This window comes from Carettochelys insculpta, chromosome 13 (genome assembly GCF_033958435.1).
Source record: "Carettochelys insculpta isolate YL-2023 chromosome 13, ASM3395843v1, whole genome shotgun sequence".
Lineage (NCBI taxonomy): Eukaryota > Metazoa > Chordata > Testudines > Carettochelyidae > Carettochelys > Carettochelys insculpta.
In genome coordinates, this window is record NC_134149.1 from 43,792,293 (window position 1) to 43,810,466 (window position 18,174).

At 49.5% G+C, this 18,174-nt stretch overlaps 2 protein-coding genes across 5 annotated transcripts in view; one reads left to right on the forward strand and one right to left on the reverse strand.

Annotated features, from left to right (window-relative positions):
* Window positions 1–4,109: 4,109 nt before the first annotated feature.
* LOC142020075 (BTB/POZ domain-containing protein KCTD12-like) lies at window positions 4,110–10,004 on the reverse strand. 4 transcript variants are annotated; one of them, XM_075007670.1, is made up of 2 exons: window positions 9,874–10,004; window positions 4,110–6,080 (listed from the first exon to the last, which is right to left on the reverse strand). In XM_075007670.1, exon 2 carries the CDS (start codon window positions 6,054–6,056, stop codon window positions 5,193–5,195), a length of 864 nt encoding a protein of 287 aa, XP_074863771.1. In that variant the 5' UTR covers window positions 6,057–6,080; window positions 9,874–10,004; the 3' UTR covers window positions 4,110–5,192. The 4 variants fall into 4 exon arrangements, with proteins under 4 accessions (XP_074863771.1, XP_074863769.1, XP_074863770.1 ...); XM_075007668.1 differs by having other exon boundaries at window positions 9,763–9,914; XM_075007669.1 differs by lacking the exon at window positions 9,874–10,004 and adding an exon at window positions 9,303–9,737.
* Window positions 7,644–18,174, forward strand: part of LOC142020074 (exocyst complex component 1-like) — an 86,640-nt gene continuing 76,109 nt past the window's right edge. Inside the window, exon 1 of the mRNA XM_075007667.1 lies at window positions 7,644–8,346. The gene's annotated coding sequence lies outside the window, so the exon portion shown is untranslated. The remainder of the gene's footprint in view (window positions 8,347–18,174) is intronic.

The window sequence follows — 18,174 nt, forward strand, 5'->3', positions numbered from 1 at the left end:
ACAGCATTAACGGCTCAGGGAGTCATTGAGGAAGACAGGGTCCAAATTAAGACACCTTGCTGTTTGCTCTGTGGATCTCAACATACTTTATAAAGGAGGTCAATATCTTTGCCCTTATTTTACACAGGTGATGCACAGAGGCACCAACGTAACTGTCCCAAGGTCACCCAGCAAAACAGTGGCAGAGCTAGGGGTAGACTCCAGTTTAAGGCCCTAAAGGCACACATTTCTTACTGCAAGAGTTGTCACTGGAATAACATACCAAGGGCTGTGACAAGTCGAACTGGTCGAAAACCTTTGTTCCATTGACAGAGAATTCTTTCAGGGAAACATATCCGTTTCAGCATGTATTAAGTCAGGAGGATATCTGAGTTGGGGAATTACAGGTCAAAACAAGAAAGAGACATTCACATTGGAATAGGCCCAGGCTTTGGGCTCTCACCAGGGATATGGGAGATCTAAGGATGTAGGCCTCCCACGTCTCAGATGAGTACCCTAGGCACTAGGTAATTGGCTAGTACAGGGGAGCATGCTCTCTCTCTCTCTCTCTCTCTCTCTCTCTCTCTCTCTGTTTTTTGGCCAAAACATTCAGAAGGTCTCAGTTTTGGTGGGCATCAGCATGAAAAAAATTTAAAACTTCATAATTTCACACCAAATGGGACGGACGGTTGTCCAGCTCGCTTGAGTGGTAGATTCTCCAGCACAGGCTCTTTTAAAAGCGAGACTGGATATTTTTCTAAAAGGTCTGCTCTAGCTCAAAGAGGGGTTAATCCAGAGAAGGCACATGGCCTGTGCTAAGCATGAAAACAGTCTGTGTGATTACAGACATGGTCCCTTCTAGAGGAGGCAACTTTCTTATGCTGGATTAACTAGCTGCATTCCTGTTCTAAGAAGCTATGTCCTTCTCTCTGTATTTCACTTCTTGGCTGGTGGAGCTACCAGAAGGAGACCAGATTTCATTTTGCTTTGGCTCCAGAAGACTCCGTGTGCCAGGGAGGAGAAAGCTCATGAAAAACATAAGCACCAATGTCCAGATGATTTTTTTTTTCCAGTTTCCTCTGAAACAGCAATCTCTGCCAGGACATCCACTACATATTTAAAACGCCGCACAGAAATGCAGACACAAATGTGTCAATAAAAGGCTCGTTCTATAGGGTTGTTTTTTTTTAAAATTACCTCTTGCCTTTCTTCTACAAAAGGGTTTTACCACAAGATGACAGACACATCTGAAATGGAATTCATTTACAAAGTTGACACATTTAACCAGGGCCTGATCAGAGATCTTAACTATCTTATGCATTACAAGGGCAATTTCCCCCTTTGCTATTCAAAGGAATGGGACATTGCTTCATTCAATGGTCCTACGAGCGACAGGTAACTCTTTTTCCCCCATTTGTCCCCCTGCTCTATAACCCTGGATTCTTTTTGCTTCCTATTCGATGGCTGGGCCACACTCTTGGAAAACTATCATCCAGCATAGTCTATCAAGCTCTCACATGGAACCCACAAGGAAAACGCGGAAGAGGAAGACCTTGGACAATGTGGAGATGATCTCCTGAGATTGAAGAACAACAACTGGGCTACTCCTGGAGTCAGCCAGAAGTTGTGTCTGAAGACAGAGTGAAGTGGAGGAGACCCGTAGATGGACTTATGCGCCACTCGGAGGACAAGGGTTTAAGTCACTTGTCATTCATCTGAGGAAGTGGTTTTTACCCATGAAAGCTCATGACCCAATAAAGTTGGTGCTACAGGACTGCTTGTTATTTGTCTTCCCTCTGTCTCTTTAGTCCTTAGGTGGTGACTACCGTAAGCCTTTTAACATGTTACTTTCATTGTTTGCTGTTTCATCATTGCACTTTGCTGAATGTGGTAGATAGAATTTGCTCACTAAGTATTTAATGAAGGATGAGTATGTTTCAGTGGATTTTCTGAATACTGCTCTGGAATTTAAGAGAGTTACTTCCCTTCTATCGTATCATTCAAAAAGCCCATCAAAAGGGTCTGACTCTGTGTTCCCTGCTATTTGCGTGTAGAGTTGTTTTTATCGGCGTTATGGGTTTCAAAAATGCCTGTCTCCTGTTGAAAGTCTCGTTCTTTGTACCTGTGAAAATCTACAGGAAATCTACATGAAGGTCAGATTAGCCAGTTCCACCTTATGGTTCTCTGCAGTAGCAAAAGTCTACTGTTTGAGATGAAATATTTTACTGGAGCCCTTTTTCCATTGGAAAATGCTGCTTTGTTGACAGCAAACTGTTTTATTGGAAGTTGTCAATTCTGAGGAAATTTTTGACAGAAAAGCTGCAAAATGGTTCCAGATTGAGTATTTTCTTTTGATGTTCTCACTTGAGGTATACCTACACAGCAGCCTTATTCCAAAACAAGCTATTCCAGAAGAGTGATTCTGAAACAGCCTCTTTCAAAATGATGCTACTGCACGCAAACATGCATTTCAAAATCGCACTTAGCTATTTCGAAACGCAGCGCCTACACACAATCCGGCCTAATTCGAAACAGAGCCATTGGATGCACGATGGCTTACTTTGAAATAAGCTCATTTCTCTGTCTTAACAGCACCCATTGAAATAGGTGCTATTCCTCGTGAAATGGCGCTTACCCATTTCAAAATAAGCCAACTGCTATTTCCAATTCATTTCGAAATAGGGGCTGCGTTGTGTAGATGCAAAGATAGTTATTTCTAAATAAAACTCTGCTGTGTTGACCTCTCGTGGTCTTGCATGTTGTAATATTCATTGTCCTATGACACGGAGGCAATATTTCATGACAGAATAAAGGTTTTCCATGGCTGAAATGTTTCTTTTCAAGGAAGCCTTTTCCATGCTCCAAGGCTGAAATATTTTGGAATATTTGAAAAATCTGCAGATTTTGACTTTTCATCCCAGTAGGGTGACAGAAACAAGCACCACCAATAGTGGTATTTCCCCTGAGATGGGAAATTCTATTTTCCGATCAGTTCTCGTCACCCAGTGCTCTAGAAGACTGTTCAAATATTACAAAAGCAAATGGACGAGGACATGTCTCTGGCCATTTAGATCTTACACCAATACCTCCGCATGGAGCCCCGCCCTCCCTTGAAAGTAGGTGGCTGTGTTCCCGAAAGCCCAATTTTACAACCATGAAGCGCTTACCATTTTAAAAACAATCCAGCAAGCTTTCGGGAGCAAGACGATTTTGTTATGTTTTGGCCCCAAATCCCTACCTGGCTTTTTCTTCTTTCTAGACAATTTCTCCCTCCCTCCCTCCCCTCCCCAGTCTTAAGAAAGCCTTAGTAGTTCCCCCACATCTGCACCCACAGCCGTATCCAAATGGTGTGATTCTCTGACCCTCTATCACCATACACAGCACACGTGGTTCAACTAGCAAGTGCAACAGCTGTTCTTCACGAACCAGGACTTGAACAGGGGGGTGGATGGCAGGTGGGGATGGGGTGTCTTGGCAAAGCTTGGCAGGTCAGGACTGGATCACCAAGGGGCAGGGGCTGTGGATCAGGGTGGCCAGGCAGCGGCAGAGCAGTGTGTGGAAAACCAGGTCTGGAATCGCAGGAACTGGAAATCAGGATTGAAATGCTCTGGCAGAGCTACATGAGGACCGTGAATAAAGGGGCTGTAAGCACCTTGGCTGAAGCTTGCACAGTGCCTGCCTACACATTGCTGTTTGAGCTGGTTTGCTGCTAGTCTATAGGATAATTTCCATTGACTGTAAAGAGCTTTCAGTCGCCCTGAATGGCTGAATCCAGATCCATCTCTCTCTCTCTCTCTGCGCGAGCAACAATGATTCCTGGTAGTAGTTTTACCAGGGCAATTGCAGAGAAGCAGAGGCTCAAAGTGGAGGAGAGTGGGGCTGGAGCAAAACACAAGGGGAGAAGGCCAGGGAGGAAGGGAACTCTGTAACTGCAAAGGTCTTCAATATCGGCATCAAAAGGGTATTTTAAAATGCCCCCGAAAACAGGTCCTTTTGCTCGGCCGATTCTTTTACTCTCACACCCCTGCACTCTAGACAAGACTCATTCCCGGCTCCATGTGCGTCCAGCCAAAAAGGGGCCCTGGTTTGTTCTGCCTTTCACCTGGGCACATTAACTCAGAGGAGGCAGGTCTTTTTTGTTCCTTTATTACATGTCACCCAGGCATGGTAAAGCAGCAGCCAGCCAGCCTCAGGCCCGGGAACAGAGCGTGGAGCGCTACAGTTAAAAAGAGACCGACAGAGAGGTTGCCAATGAAATGGCAGATTCCCCACCCTGCTCGTTTTTAGTTAGGACTCTCTTGAATCTAGGAGTGTATCGTTATTGCTGTGGGCAAACCGGGATGTCATTCGCGGTAGCAATCAGAGCCCATTCTCCAAAGCCTGATTATTTTCTTCCTACTCTAAGTGATGGACAGATGAAGGTAAATTTGATACTGACACCAAACTGTCTTAAAGGTCTATTACAGCCCCCATTGTGAAAAGATACCAAATAAGCTGCCCCCCCACACTCTATCCCATCCCCGGTATAGCCACAGGAGTGCATTTCTCTCTCTCTTTCTCTCTCAGCCCATATTCACAAATCAAGAAGCATCTGAGTGAAGCCATCAGAAATGTTTTGAATCCAGAGCTGCCAGCGTGCCTCTGTCCCTCTAACCTTTCCGAGCTCTGGCAGTTTAAATGCTAAGCTGCTTACGTAGGCTAGTGGCAATATGTCAACAATATCAGGATCTCTCCCCCCTTTGCTCCCACCATCTTCCGTGACCTGGAACCGAGATACCCTGAGCCCAGTCACCCAGCCAATCAGGTATCGAACACAGAGCACACTTCCTGGGGCTACACATTGTGAGGCTGGGAATCGGTGCCCACCACAGCCCAGCTGGAGCTCAGTGTCTCTTCACTCTTTGAACTCTGGTGTGCTTATCCAACAGCAAAACCCCCTGAACATTTGGCCCCCGCACAAAGCTCTTTGTTCCCCCTTCCCACGTGAAAAGAGTCGAGTCCAGGATCCAGGGAGGGTTGGAAGATGGAGAGGTGGGATTGGTGTTACTTAATAATCAGTACGAGGGGGAACTGGAGGGGGTTCGACATGGAAAAACAAACGTAAAGGAAGGAGGGAAAATACCAAGGTTCAAGGGTCTGATGTCTAAGTTCTAAAGAAAACAGCCAGCACAGCAGGTAGGGAGGAAGAGTTGGCATTTGGTGTTTGGTACGTGTCACTCACGGTAGAAAACATATTCGGTGTAAGAGGTCCAGATCCTGTCGTCCGTCTGGTCGTGGGCAAAGGCGCAGGTGCCTGTGGAGTTGCACGCCACCATGTGGAAGCCAGCGTCGGCCAGTTTGTCAAAGGCTTGCTCCAAGAAGGTGAATTTGAGGTAATACCTGGAGGTGTATCTCTCCGGAGGCCGGTCAGGATCCCTGCTCTCGTTCAAGGTGTCACCAAAGACTTCCTTGGCCAGTGAGGTCTTTCCGCACACCATGATCCGCGCCACCCTGCGGAACTTGGCGTCCGTCTGGCTGTCCCTGCCCAGGGTGTAGGAGCCCCGGTAGCCAATGGTGATGAAGCCGGACCTTCGGCTGTCTGAGCCGGGGATGAAGGAGCCCCCTGGGGCATTAGCTAGGGTAGCGCTGGCGGAGGCAAGATTGCAGGCTGTGTCAGCATTGGGCAACAGTTCCTCTGGGTCACTCTGGCATGGGTCGTCACCGATGGAGTTCTGGTTGCTGAGCTTGGGAGCCAGCATCTTGACCAGCTCCGGGAGCTTGAAATACTCAGCTTCCCGCTGCAGGCGGCTTCTCTCTGGGAAGTGGTCAGGCAACACCAGCTGCTGGTCCCTCATGTAATCCAGCACATAGCGGAAGAGGAAACCATCCCGGTCCACGAAGAAGCGGCCCTTGCTGTCCCGCGCCAAGGAGCGAATGTTCTTCTGGGTGAACATTTCCCAGAGGAGCGAGCCGGGCACGCTGACCAAGGTGGGGTGGCGTGTGATGTACACCTGCCCGCCCACGTTCAGCTCAATGATCTCCGGGAAAGGGAAGTCCTCGCTAGCTTTGGCACAGCTTGCATTGTCCGCCAAGGCCATGGTGAGCCACGTCCTCCTTCCCACCTGCAAAAGCAAGCAACAGTCCACAGGGATGTTAAACTCATCCTCCAACACCACACAGTTCTCCTATCAACACCAAGACCTTCACAGGGCTGGGCCTGAAGCCTTCACCCGCCTGAGCTGCTTCAGCAGGGTAGCTCAGGGGATTAAGTACTGCAGAATCAGTAAAGTCCTGGCTGCCTCTCTTCCCATTACCTCTGGGACTCTGAGCTCATCTGGGCAGTTTGTTACAGTCCCTGGATCACAGCACCTGGCGCATGCTGAGTGGGTCACCATTTACTGAGGGTGTCCTGCTCTGTGGGCTTGGCTTCCCTCCAATGGTCTGACAGGTTGAGGGGCCCAGCCTGATGATCTTCAGGACAGATTCTAAGTCTAGCTGGTTCTGCCAGCTGTTACCAGATGGGTCACCACAGTTTACTCTGTGGGTGAAGAGTTTAGCCTTTTTGCTGACATTAATCAATTCAATTCTGTATTGTTTAAACAACAGGAATTATAGGAGTTGTCGCATACTGACCAATGGCCCAGCACCCAGCCTTGGAAAACGCCAGCTGCTTCAGAGCAAGCTGTAAACACCCGCAAAGGATTATTATGCAGTAACGTACCCACGGTGTAAGGTTCCCCATAACCCCAGGCCGTGAGTTGGTTGGTTTGGGCCCACGGGGGCATCCCTGACAGATGGTTGTCCTGGGCAGTGTAGCTGCTGCTGATGTGCCCTGGAATCGTAGGAATAGCCAGTCCTTTTGGACTCCTCATGCTGTCTCGGGGCCCAAAGAGTGTGTGATGGAGACATGCTGAGCTGCTTCAGCTGGGTGGAAGACGCTACCCTGCCTCTGAAGCTCCAGGAGCACCAAATCCCCGCCCCAGCTCTGAATTTAGCCTTAGGAAACTAAACACATTCTAATGCCCAGAACACGCTAAAGTTTTAAACCGCTTTTCCATATCAACCCAGGGGCCTTTTTTAAACGGCCCCGGCCCCCCAACCCAGTACCAAGAGCCTCTGGAATGGTGGAGGTGTTTGAAACCTCAGCTGACACTGAAATTCACCAACAAGCCTCAGACAGCTGATGACCAGGTCTGGCTGGACTATACTCATTACAATGAGCTTGTGCGAGACAGTATCTTTCTGTCTCCTGACACTCTGGGACTGGCCTCAGGCTCTGGTAAATTAAGAGCACCCTCGAGGATGCTTTAAGTAATGAGACCGGTTGCTCATAGTCCCCACGAGCCACCATGGCCGTCAAGAATAGCCATAACTCAGCAGCCTACCGGCAACATCTCCTGGCCCTTACCTTCCCCCAGGGGCTGGGAGGAACTATGACACGGAGCCATCACTCTAGTCTTACTGCAGCTGTGGAATTACTCCACGCAGGGTGTAATCCACTAATTATATTATTATTATTATTATCCCCAGGAGGCTAATTCAGCTGTCTCAACGGCGCCACGGACTGCAGTGTGATGCACAGTTGGATCTCATCTCTGAAACGGCAAATCGAACCACACTCGGCCCTGGCAGCGTGGTTCACGCTCCACCTGTTTGCTAAAATGGAATCGTGCCCCCCAAATTGTTTCAAGTTCCTTTGGCTGCTCACTAGACTGTAGCCCAGAGCCACAGCCCTCAGGCTGCTCCCTGATGGGGAGGCGACCTCTGCAGTGATGTGCATACAGCGAGGAAGGTGACCACGTAAAAATAACTGGCCCCTCGTACTTTCTAGTGCTTCCACAGCTGACTTTACTGACACCCCTCCAGTTACTCCTCTTAGGCCAGCACAGCTGATGGCGCTACCAGAGCATAAGCAGGCATCTGCCTGGAGTTTCACTCAGCAAAACCCCTCTGCCAGCCAAAAGCCAATTACAGACTCTTTATTACAGGGGATGGCAGAAGGAGAACAGCTGGATTCCTGCAGCACTGCTGGAGCCTCCAGCGTTGACATGCCCAAATAATACGCTTTTGATTTGTAAATGGAGCACATTTGCTATGGAAGTTACAGAGACTTAAGGAACCAAATCCTGCTCTCAGCTCGGCCCCACGGAGGCAGAGGTGCTACTCTGCATTAACAGGACAGTGATCCAAAGCTCCCAGAAGTTGACAGAGCCATGCTAATTACACCAGCCCAGGGTTTGGCCCCCCGTGACTTAAGAGCAAGTCATAAGTGAGGATACTTTTTGGTTAATAGCTTGCAGCAAAGTACAAAATCCAGAGCATCCCAACTCCACGCGGGCAGATGACTGAAAAACAGGAGAAGGAGTAAACAAATGCTGCTTTATCCAGGTGAGAATTATCTTTGACAGCTGCTTTCAAGCCGAATCAGAAAGAGCTCCCCCTCAGCTTCTAGCCCTGTCCAGGCCACTCCAGTCCCTCTCTTCACTGGGGAGGAAGAGCATTCGCTAATGCCTTTACCGGTCTGTGCAATGCTGACATTAGGAAGACATGCACTGCCAGAATCTAGGGAATTTTTCCCCTTCCCCCGCATGAGCACACTTCCAAACGCCCTACGCCAAATCCTGCGCCAACTAAACTCAACACCAAAATCAGCTCTGGAGCAGGGCAGACCCACTGCTCCCTTCCTGGCCAGCTGCTATAAATAAATAAAGTTTAATTCAAAATGATCAACCCACCTCAAAAGGCAGGTGATAAGGCTGCTCCAGTGAGACAGGCTGCAACCCCAGCCCAGGCCCCACGCTCGTCTACCACAATGGCCGCAGCAGGAGGGGGTGCCCCAAGAAAAGGCGAGACACCGCCGGTTCTGTCGGTGGCGGAGCGTTTCCCTTTACACTGATGCAAAGTAACTTCGGTGCTGCGGAGCATGAAAGACCCTGATTGGTGAGGACATGCAGTCCCAGCTCAGGGTCTTTAAAAAGAGGCTGGCTGCCAGAGCTTTCAATTATTGAATAAGTATTTTTAATGAGATTGGTCATTTCTAAGACACCCATTTAGCCTAATGGCTCTATAATGATTAGATAGATAGATAGAGATAGATTTGTGCCAGGGCTTACCAGGGCTAAGACCTAACAGCTCTAAGTTTGGTGATTCAGACCCCAGCACCCCTACGCTGGTCAGTGCGTAACCCCAGTGCCTCTGGGGTTTGCAGTTCCTAGTCCCAGTACCTCTGGGCTTGCTGCGTCCGTTATGAAAGTGAAAACGTTGCTAGGGTCCCATCACAAAGGAAGCGCTGACTAGCAAGACGGTCGAGCATGACAAATGACAACACCAAGCCCGAGCCCCACCTTTCCAGCTGCTCCCTGTCCAAGCGACAGCGGCCAAGGACCTGGCCAAAACTGGCAAAGGGCAGAAGCAATGACAGTCTCTTCAGGCTTTGTATTATTTCTCCTGTTACGCGGCTTTCACTCCTGTGGGGACAGACAATCCCTCCTGGCCAGTCGGTCCCTCAGGCGAGCCTAGATCTGCAGCCTTGGTCTGCCCTCTAAAAAACGGCCGTCCATTCCCGGGTGAGAGACGAGAGAAAAGCCACCCACGAGCGCGCAGAACCGGCGTGCCAAAGAACAGGGCAACCCGCAGCCTTCAAATGGCCAGCCCCTGGGGGGACTCTGGACAGGCAACATCCACGGGCAAGCCGTCCTTGCAACGAAACCAGCGAGTGCCTTCCTCTCTGGCTGCAGCTGCTACTTAGCGTTAGGGAAGCAATGCACTCAGAAGGGAAGGCAGAGAGACGAGAAGAGCAGTTACCTTTTAATCTTTCGCCGCAGCCAGCGCAGTGCGCCCTCTTCGCGCTGCTGTGCCAGGGCTGCCTTCCCCTGCGCCCCCGCTCTGTCCTGCTCTCTCTCACACACAGCTTACCTTTTTATTGCTGAGAAGCTGAGCCAGCCCTCCTCCTCCCCTTCTATGACACGCTTGCTTCACTCCCTGCCAGCATATTGCAAGAGCTGCATCCTGTACAGCTAGCGAGAGGTGGAGGAGGGGCGGTGCGTGGCGTGTTATTCGCTCTCTTTGCTACTTTCATACCCCCCTCCGGCCCGCCCCTAGGAATTGGGATGGAGAAAGTCTTGGCGCTTGGAGGGTGCAGGGCCACTGGATTCCAGCAGACCCTTTAGGAAGCAGAAGTTTCTGTCTCGTTCTATTACCAAGCAAGTTCTTGTAGCAGGACAATACAAAGCAGAGCTACAGGGGTTACTCCATAGGAATCCAGGGAAGTACAGTCCCCACTCAGGGCAGATTGGGTTTTTTCCGGCACCCCCCTCTGTACCAGGGCCTGTGCTATCAGCAAGAGAAAAAAGGGAGGGGGCTTTCTGGCGGTGGCTCTCTCTGTGTGGAGTGTTTCCATTTCCATGCCAGGTTGCATTAAAATATTTTGCATACATATGGCCAGGCTGCGGGACATGGGAATAGAATGCACTGGCCCAGTTTCTGAGAGCGCATAGGGAAGCCCAGCCAATCAGCTGCCCAGCCTGGCTGAACATGCCCAGCCCTATCGCGTATTGCACAGAGCCTCTGGCTGGAGATTAGCTGCCTTCAAATTGTTGCAGGCTGGGTTGGGATGTTGGGCACCTAACAGGGCCTAGCATCTGAGGCTTGCAAAGCCCTTTACAAAGACAGGTATTATTTTGCCCCTTGCCTGGATGAGGAAACTGAGGCAGAGAAAATGTGAGACTGGGCAAGAACTGGAAACTCAGGCTGACTTGGGCAGCAGGTGTCACTGTCCCCTTCACACCAAGAGAGTCACCATAGGCAGTGGTGAAATGATTTGCCCAAGGTTAGACAGACACAGAGACTCTCTATCCAGCCACCTCAGCTTGGGCTCACCAAATAAACACTTCAACTCAGCTACGGATGGCTGTTGTCCTTTCCGAATTCCGCGAGAGAACTTTTTGGGCTCTGCAATCCGACTATTTCGTAGAATCACAGAATCCTGGGGCTGGAAGAGACCTCAGGAGGTCGTCAAATCCAGCCCCCTGCCCAAAGGCACATTTCCCACAGCCACCTCCTACAAATTCTGGTCTGAAAGAATAAGGCCTGTAGTTATTATAGTGGTGTCTTTGTTAGAGCTGATAAAATAATGGGGCGGGGGTGGCGGAGCGCCTTGGAAAAGTATAAACCGACTTTTTCACTGAATTTTCCAGCAGAATTTTCAAGGTTTTTGTCAACAGGCAGAGGGAAAAGAGCCCATGAGACAATCATTAAAAATTCCCCATTAAAAAAAACAAACAAACTTTTCAAATCTGAAACATGCCAAACCCGCTCTCATATTTGTGTTTCTCATTTTCCATAGAAACAGATCATCTCAACCCAGCCCCATAATAGTAACTGGAGACAGAGTGGGGAGGCTGGGTTAGGCAGGCTTTTGGTTTGGCAAAGGCTTGTCCGTCAGATTTTGAAACAGCCGGGGATCCTGTTTCTACTTTCTCTGAAGCACTAAAGCCGTGAATCACGGCAGTGGGGGCTGGTTTATCTCATTTCCTGGCAATAATTTCTCTCGGATGAGCAGGAAGTGTCTCCACCACATGCAGTTTTCCCTTGGGGAGATTCAGTCGAGTGCCCGGCACTGTGAGCAGCGTTCCCTGTAAGCTGAGCACTTGAGAGATGTGGGTGCCACCCAGCTGATTAGCAGCGCCCAGAGCTGGCAGCACCTGTTTCTACTGGTGAGCTACATCTGCCCAGGCCTCGGTGCACATAACAGAATTTTTTCTGCACGTGGATGGAAAAATATCAGAGGGAACATTGACTGCGAATTGCGCACACGCTCACTGAATGGGCGATGCTGCTCCTAAGGAGATCAGTCCATAGCATATTAATAGTATCAGCACTGTCCTGCAAATCAAAAGCTGCATACTGCTACCTGAACCAACGCTGCGGGTCTGGCACCGACCAGCCAACACAGTGTTGCTAGGTGGGGAGAACCCACAGATGGAGATATCATTGGCAGTAAAACTGGCTGGCACCCTGGACGGCACTGGTCCATATTAGCACGGGTTGTTTCCTCACTTCTGATGGATTTGGGGGACCATCGGGATGTCGGTCAAAACTATTGTTTTCACCCCCAGATTAGAGGGAGCTTCCGGGATTAAGACCCTAAAATGCAGTAAATGCAATGTTCAATCACAGTCATTTTCTCGCCTTTCCGGATCACCTCTGCACAACGTGGGTATTCACATGGCATGAACCAAATGCCCAAAGTTCTGCTCAGAGTGGACTGGGCCTGACGTAATGCCTAGGATGGATTCCTAGGAATATAGCTCAACATTTTCAAAAGCACCGTAGCGTGTAAATCTTTTTTGAAAACAGGGTAGTTTAGTGCTGGGCATACTGTGTCCAGTGCCCAATAGTTGAACAGGAGGTTGGTAATTTGGTTCAGAGAAGAGCCATGAGAAGGATTAAAGGGTTAGAAAACCTGCCATATAGCAAAAGACTCAAAGAGCTCAACCTGCTTAGCTCAGGGGACAGGTAAGCGGCGACTGGCTGGCAGGATGTAAGCGTCTACTTGGGAAGGGATATTTTACAACAGGGTCCTCAATCCAAAAGAAGAAGGTCTGACATGATCCAGAGGCTCGACATTGAAGCCAGACTAATCCTGGAGATAAATCTCTAAACTGTTCAGTGTGAGAGTCGGTAACCGTTGGAACAATTTCCTGAGGTTCAGCCTACAAGCTCCATCTCTGGTAATTCTTACATCAAGACTAAATAGTTCTGTAAAAGGAATTATTTGGGGGCAGTTCTCCGGCCTGAGCTACACAGCTTATCAGACTGGATGATCACAGTGTTTCCCTCTGGCTTTTTCGCCCATGGTCTCTTTGACTGTTCCAAAGTGATGGAGTCCCTCACACCTCCTGCTTCTTAATCGTTCCCATTCTGATCATTTGATACTTTTGTCTTCACAACCGGTACCTTAAAGTCACCATTTGTTTTGGGAAGAAGGGGCTTTCGAAGGGGGGGGGGTCGTTTCGAAAGGCCCCCGGCTACATGGGCGGCATGTGTTTCGAAAGCGGCACTTTCCAATCGTGGCGGCTGCCATTAGGCTAATGAGGTGCTGCATATTCATGGCAGCGCCTCATTAGCATCTTTCAAACTCTCTCATTAACATGTCCCTTCCAAAAGGAGGGGGCTTGTGTAGACACACCCCAAATATCCATCTTTTGGTTCTTTTTCTGCCTTTTTGGGCTGAAGAACTCTTTACCACCTGATACTTCTTCCCCACGAAGGTGCTTATACTCTGTTGAGCTGATCAACTAAACAAATCAAATGCTGCAAACCTCTCCCTATAATGCACAATCTCCAGGTTTCAAATAGTTTCTGTGGCTTTTCTCTGCGCCTATGTCAGTTTTGCCATATCCCAGATGGGGCATGAGCCAACAAGCCAAGTGTACCTCCTAAAAGCTGGATTGTGACAGACCTGCTCAGAAATTCACAAAGGATTCTGCATGGTGAAACAAAGTGAGTTTTCAGAGAAGCAGGCCCCCATTGTTTCCTGCCGGTTACATATATATTTACAAAAGACAATTGAAGTTTGTACTGAAAAGTGTTATGGAAATGGCCACTGACATTTTTTTTTTTTGAAAACATATCCAAAAGTGCATCAGGTTTCACACATAAGTAGAGGAGAAGCGAGCACACAGAAAGCACAATAAGGACTTGCCAGACACCCACTACATCTGCAAGAGATGCAGCAAGGACTGTCACTCTCGTGTGGGTCTTTATAGTCACAACAGACGCTGTAAATGAAGTCCTCAATTGAAACTTTAAAGGGCGCGATCCATAGTCTGTGCAGACTGAAGGATGCCTACTCACTTACATTTGACAATATGGACAACTATTTTGCAAAATAATCCATTTTTTAAAAGGCCATTTTGCCTTCAAAGAGCTTTTCATGCAAAACGTTCAACCAACTGTTTATTGGGAGCTGGACTGCATGCCTGGCTCAGGAGTATGGGGTGTAGCACCTCTGACAGCATTCATAGAGATATTCTTTGATGTATTTTGAGAGCATATGGGATACCAGAACAAGTAGTACAGCTCATGAAGAGTTTTTATAACAATTTCACATGTAGCGTGGGAAACAATGATCTGTGCTTCAAAGTTAAGACTGGAGTGAGGCAGGGATGTGTCATGTCTCCAATGCTCTTTAACTTAGCCATAAACTGGGTTATGCAGCGGATGACAGAAAATGAGTCAAGATGCATCAGATGGACCATCTTCGCCACACTAGAGGACCTTGATTTTGCTGATGACCTCGGGTTGCTCTCCCATTTGCATCGTCATATGCAAGAGAAGATGAAATCAACCCTGCACCTTCAGAAAACAGGTCAAACTAAGAGTTAGCCAGAAGAAGACAGAAGTTATGACCCTAAGCATTGAGACACCAGCATCAGTCAAGATCAAGGGCCACAACCTACCTACCACAGAGAGCTTTACGCAGTTGGGTGGCAGTATCATCAGATGAGACAGAGGTGTCAGAAGCGATAGCCAGAGCAGACTCAATAAAGCCAGAAATGTCTTCATAAGTCTGAATGCTGTCTGGAAATCATCACAGTGCAGCATCCAACACCAAAGTGAAGTTGTATCAGAGGTGTGTCTTATCAACATTGTTATATGGATCAGAATGCTGGTGGATGACAAGTACAACCTCAATAAATTGTCAGCCTCTCACACCAGAAGCCTTTGGAGGATCCTCTGAATTTTTTTGGCCAAGGAGAATTTCAAATCAGGACTTACTTGCGTGCTGCAAGCAAGATGACATGCCCACCATCATTATAAAAAGAGACGCTGGAGATGGATTGGGCACGTGCTCAGGAAAGATGGAAGCTCCCTCACAAAGGGTGCTGTGCCCTGGACTCCTGAAGGGAAGGGGAAATGAGGACGACCCAAGATAACATGGCACCAGACCGCTGGAGTAGAAATGAAGGGCATGAATCACTCTTGGGGCACTATTGAGAGGCTGTGGCAGTGAGACAGAAGTGGAGGACCTTTGTTTGCTGCCCTACACGCCAGTAGGCATAAAGGGCAGTGATGAGGATGACCTTCCCCCCACCCCGGCCCATCTCCCATTAACCCCCGAGGGATATAGCAGGACTTTGGGACTGGGTACCGGTTCGTAACCACCACTCTACCCCGAGGAGCTGGGTGCGGGGGAGGAAAGAGCTTCGGCTCCTCTGCCATGGCCAGCATCACATTACAATTCCCTCGCCCAGCAAAGAGGAAGGATAGCGTAGATGTGCCTTGAAACACAGTCTCTCCTAAAGCTACTCCTGGGGTGATGTTGCTTATACGTATTCCCCCCACCACCGCCCTGGCTCACAGCAGTGAGACCAGCCAAGCTCCAGATGCAGGGAATCTGGAGAAGATGGAATTTAGGAGGCTTTTGGCCTAAGCTAGCGGCCACTCAGCCCTTCCAAATTTCCTTCCTTCTTTCATGTCTCCTCTGGCCTGGCGTCAATACGCACTGTCTCCCTCACTCTCCATCACACAGCAGCAGAGATCTGCAAGCATACGAACACAGCTCATGTTAGGGATTTGCACGTATGCCAAGGACATGAAGCTGTCAGTTCAAATCCTTCCACTTCTCATGGCCTGCCTGCAGGCTCTTACCTTGGCAGCCACATGGGGTGGGGTGGTGGGGAGGGGGCAGGAAATTTACATGAGAAATCAGATTGCAACAAGGTGCCATGCAACCCTGAGTGTGGTCTGAGGAGGGTGTTGTAGTAATGATAAAAAAACCACAGACTGTGGCTCCAAAAGATCTCAAGGTGTAAAAATAAAGTTTACAGCCCTACATAAAACGAATGCCATTAAAGAAGCCTGTTTCCGGTCACTGCCAGCTGGCAGGGAGTGCTTCTGGCTATCAGCCATGGCTGGTTTGATCAAAGGACAGGCAAGGCTGCGGAATGGGCTGGGTTGCAGTCTTGCAGGCTTAGCATCCACAAAGCCACAAGTCGTTCGATATAAAGGTGTCGAGAAGAGGAACCGACTGGGTCAGGTGCCCAGAAAAGGAAACGTCCTGGACAAAACTTATACGCACGGACCGGACATTCAGGACTGCCCCAGAGCCACTGGGCGTTTTCCAGGGGGTGTCGGGCACGGCAGAGGGGCTATCCATCCTTCCAGTCTGGCATCTCCCTTATCATTCCTTTATCACGTGCTGCTCAGTTACACTTAAGTTTTTGTTTTGTACGGGGAAATAAATGCTTGCTTTGAAACTCTGAACTCAGCCAGGAGAGATCCTCACCTGCCCATCAACAAGGCCCATCGCAACTAAATGGGCTATTGTGGGACATCCCAAACTAAAGCCTTTGTTAATTGGCCCCCTTGCACCAATGAAGAGGTGACCTGAAAAAGGGGCACAGCCCAGCAGCTTGAATTCCCCAAGGAGGAAATAAAAGTGGTTGCAAAGAGAATTCCTCCTCTCTTCCGCTGTTTGGATTTTCACAGGGCTGGTGCTAGGAAATAGCAGCAGATATCCCTGGGGTCAACCCGGCTTAGCCGTAAAACACATTCAGCGCTGAAAGACGGGCACAGGGCTGTTACCTTTTAAATCCAGACATGCACTGTCACTGGTTTGTGTGCATGTTTGCTTGCTTTAACCTGGTAATAATGCTCTCATTCCTTTGGCCTAGGTAATAAATCCTCAGACAGCTTACTGTAGAACTGGCTGCAAGCATTGCCTTTGGTATGAGATCTGAGGTACAGGCTGATCTGAGGCAGGCAACTGGTCCCTCAGGATAGGGAACAATCTGAATATGTTGTGGTCACCTTACCTGAGTGGCAAGATAAACTAGAATGCCCAAGTCTGTGACTCCGGGGTAAGACTGTTATAGCGTGTGGATGAAATCTAATTATACACCCGACCTTTTAGGGTGTCTGCTCTGCTTCTTAGTAGTCTGCCCTCAGACTGGCACTCCCTGTCATGAGCTGCTCCGCACAGGGTGACAAAGGTATTCTTCACTTCCTAGACATTTCTGTGCATTGTCGTGACGTTCCTCTCCAGAAGCGACTGCATTTTAGAGACGGCATTTCTCATGTGGTGAGAAAGAAAGTGGGGAAAAGGCCAGGTGCATTCGGAGGCGAAAGAGCATCCCCAGCTGACAGGGTGGCATTTCCTCCCTAGCCAGGAGGTTGGACGGCTGCTCTCTTTGCTGTGGAAAAAAAACCAGGTGCTGCTGGCAGGGAGCAGCAGCTGAGTCAAAGAGGAAAATATCCCATTTGACTGTTTAAATCCACTGACAATCGCTCCCCCAAGTACCTCAGACCCCACCCCTCCCGCACTCTGTCCCCACTCTGCCAGCTTCCCTCTCCCCGCCAGACAATGCAGGGAAGCGAGGTGCAGCAGGCCAGGAGCACAACGCAGCCCGGGCAGAGCAGGCTGCCCCTCCTGCCGCCCGCATGGTGAGTGTGGAGGGGAGGGGAGAGGAGACAAACCCTGCTGCTTCCATCACACCCAGCTCTCAGCCCCCATCACTCCCATCCTTTGGGCTGGCTGCTGCGGGGCCCCCAAAAGCACAGGGCCTCAGGAGGCCACCCCAGTTCATCCTATGGGCAGCCCCCGGGCTGTGTGAAACCCCTGTCTTACGCTGGAGGTGCTGCGTGGGGCCTGGATCATTTGCAGGCATCAACTAATGCTGGGATCTCTGTAACTGGAAGTTTTTAAATCAGAGCTTGAAGCCTTCAGTGACTCAGCCAGGGAGGCAGCAGTCTACCACAGGAGCACGTGGGTGATGCCCTGTGTTCTGCAACGAACGGGAAGCCAGACCAGAAGATCGCAAGGGTCCCTCCTGGTCCTGAGGTGCCTGAGCAGAGCTGTGTGGGAGGCTCGGGACTGGGAGAACAAGGTGCTGCCCATCAGACCTGGTGTGCATAGGTACAGCTACTGGGGGGAGCCCAGCATTGGAGTAGCCAGGGGCTCCAAGTCGGGGCTGAGGTGCACCTGCAGAGCTCGGTGGGGGGCAAGACTGGAAAGGCAGCACGTGCTGGAGAACAGGACTGAGACGCAGCAGTAGAGCTGTGGAGAAGTTTCACTTAGTCCCCTGCCTGCTCTATGCTTGTGGTTCAAGCCATGTTGTTCAAAAACTGACCCTTGCTGTTGCACCCAGCATGTCAAGATCAGTCTCCCTTGCGAGGCCACTATCTTATCCCTGGCAATAACTGATGAAAGAT

Coding starts and splice junctions, on each gene's coding strand:
- LOC142020075 (XM_075007670.1), bottom strand. CDS start 6,056: ATGGCCTTGGCGGACAATGCAAGCTGTGCCAAAGCTAGCGAGGACTTC.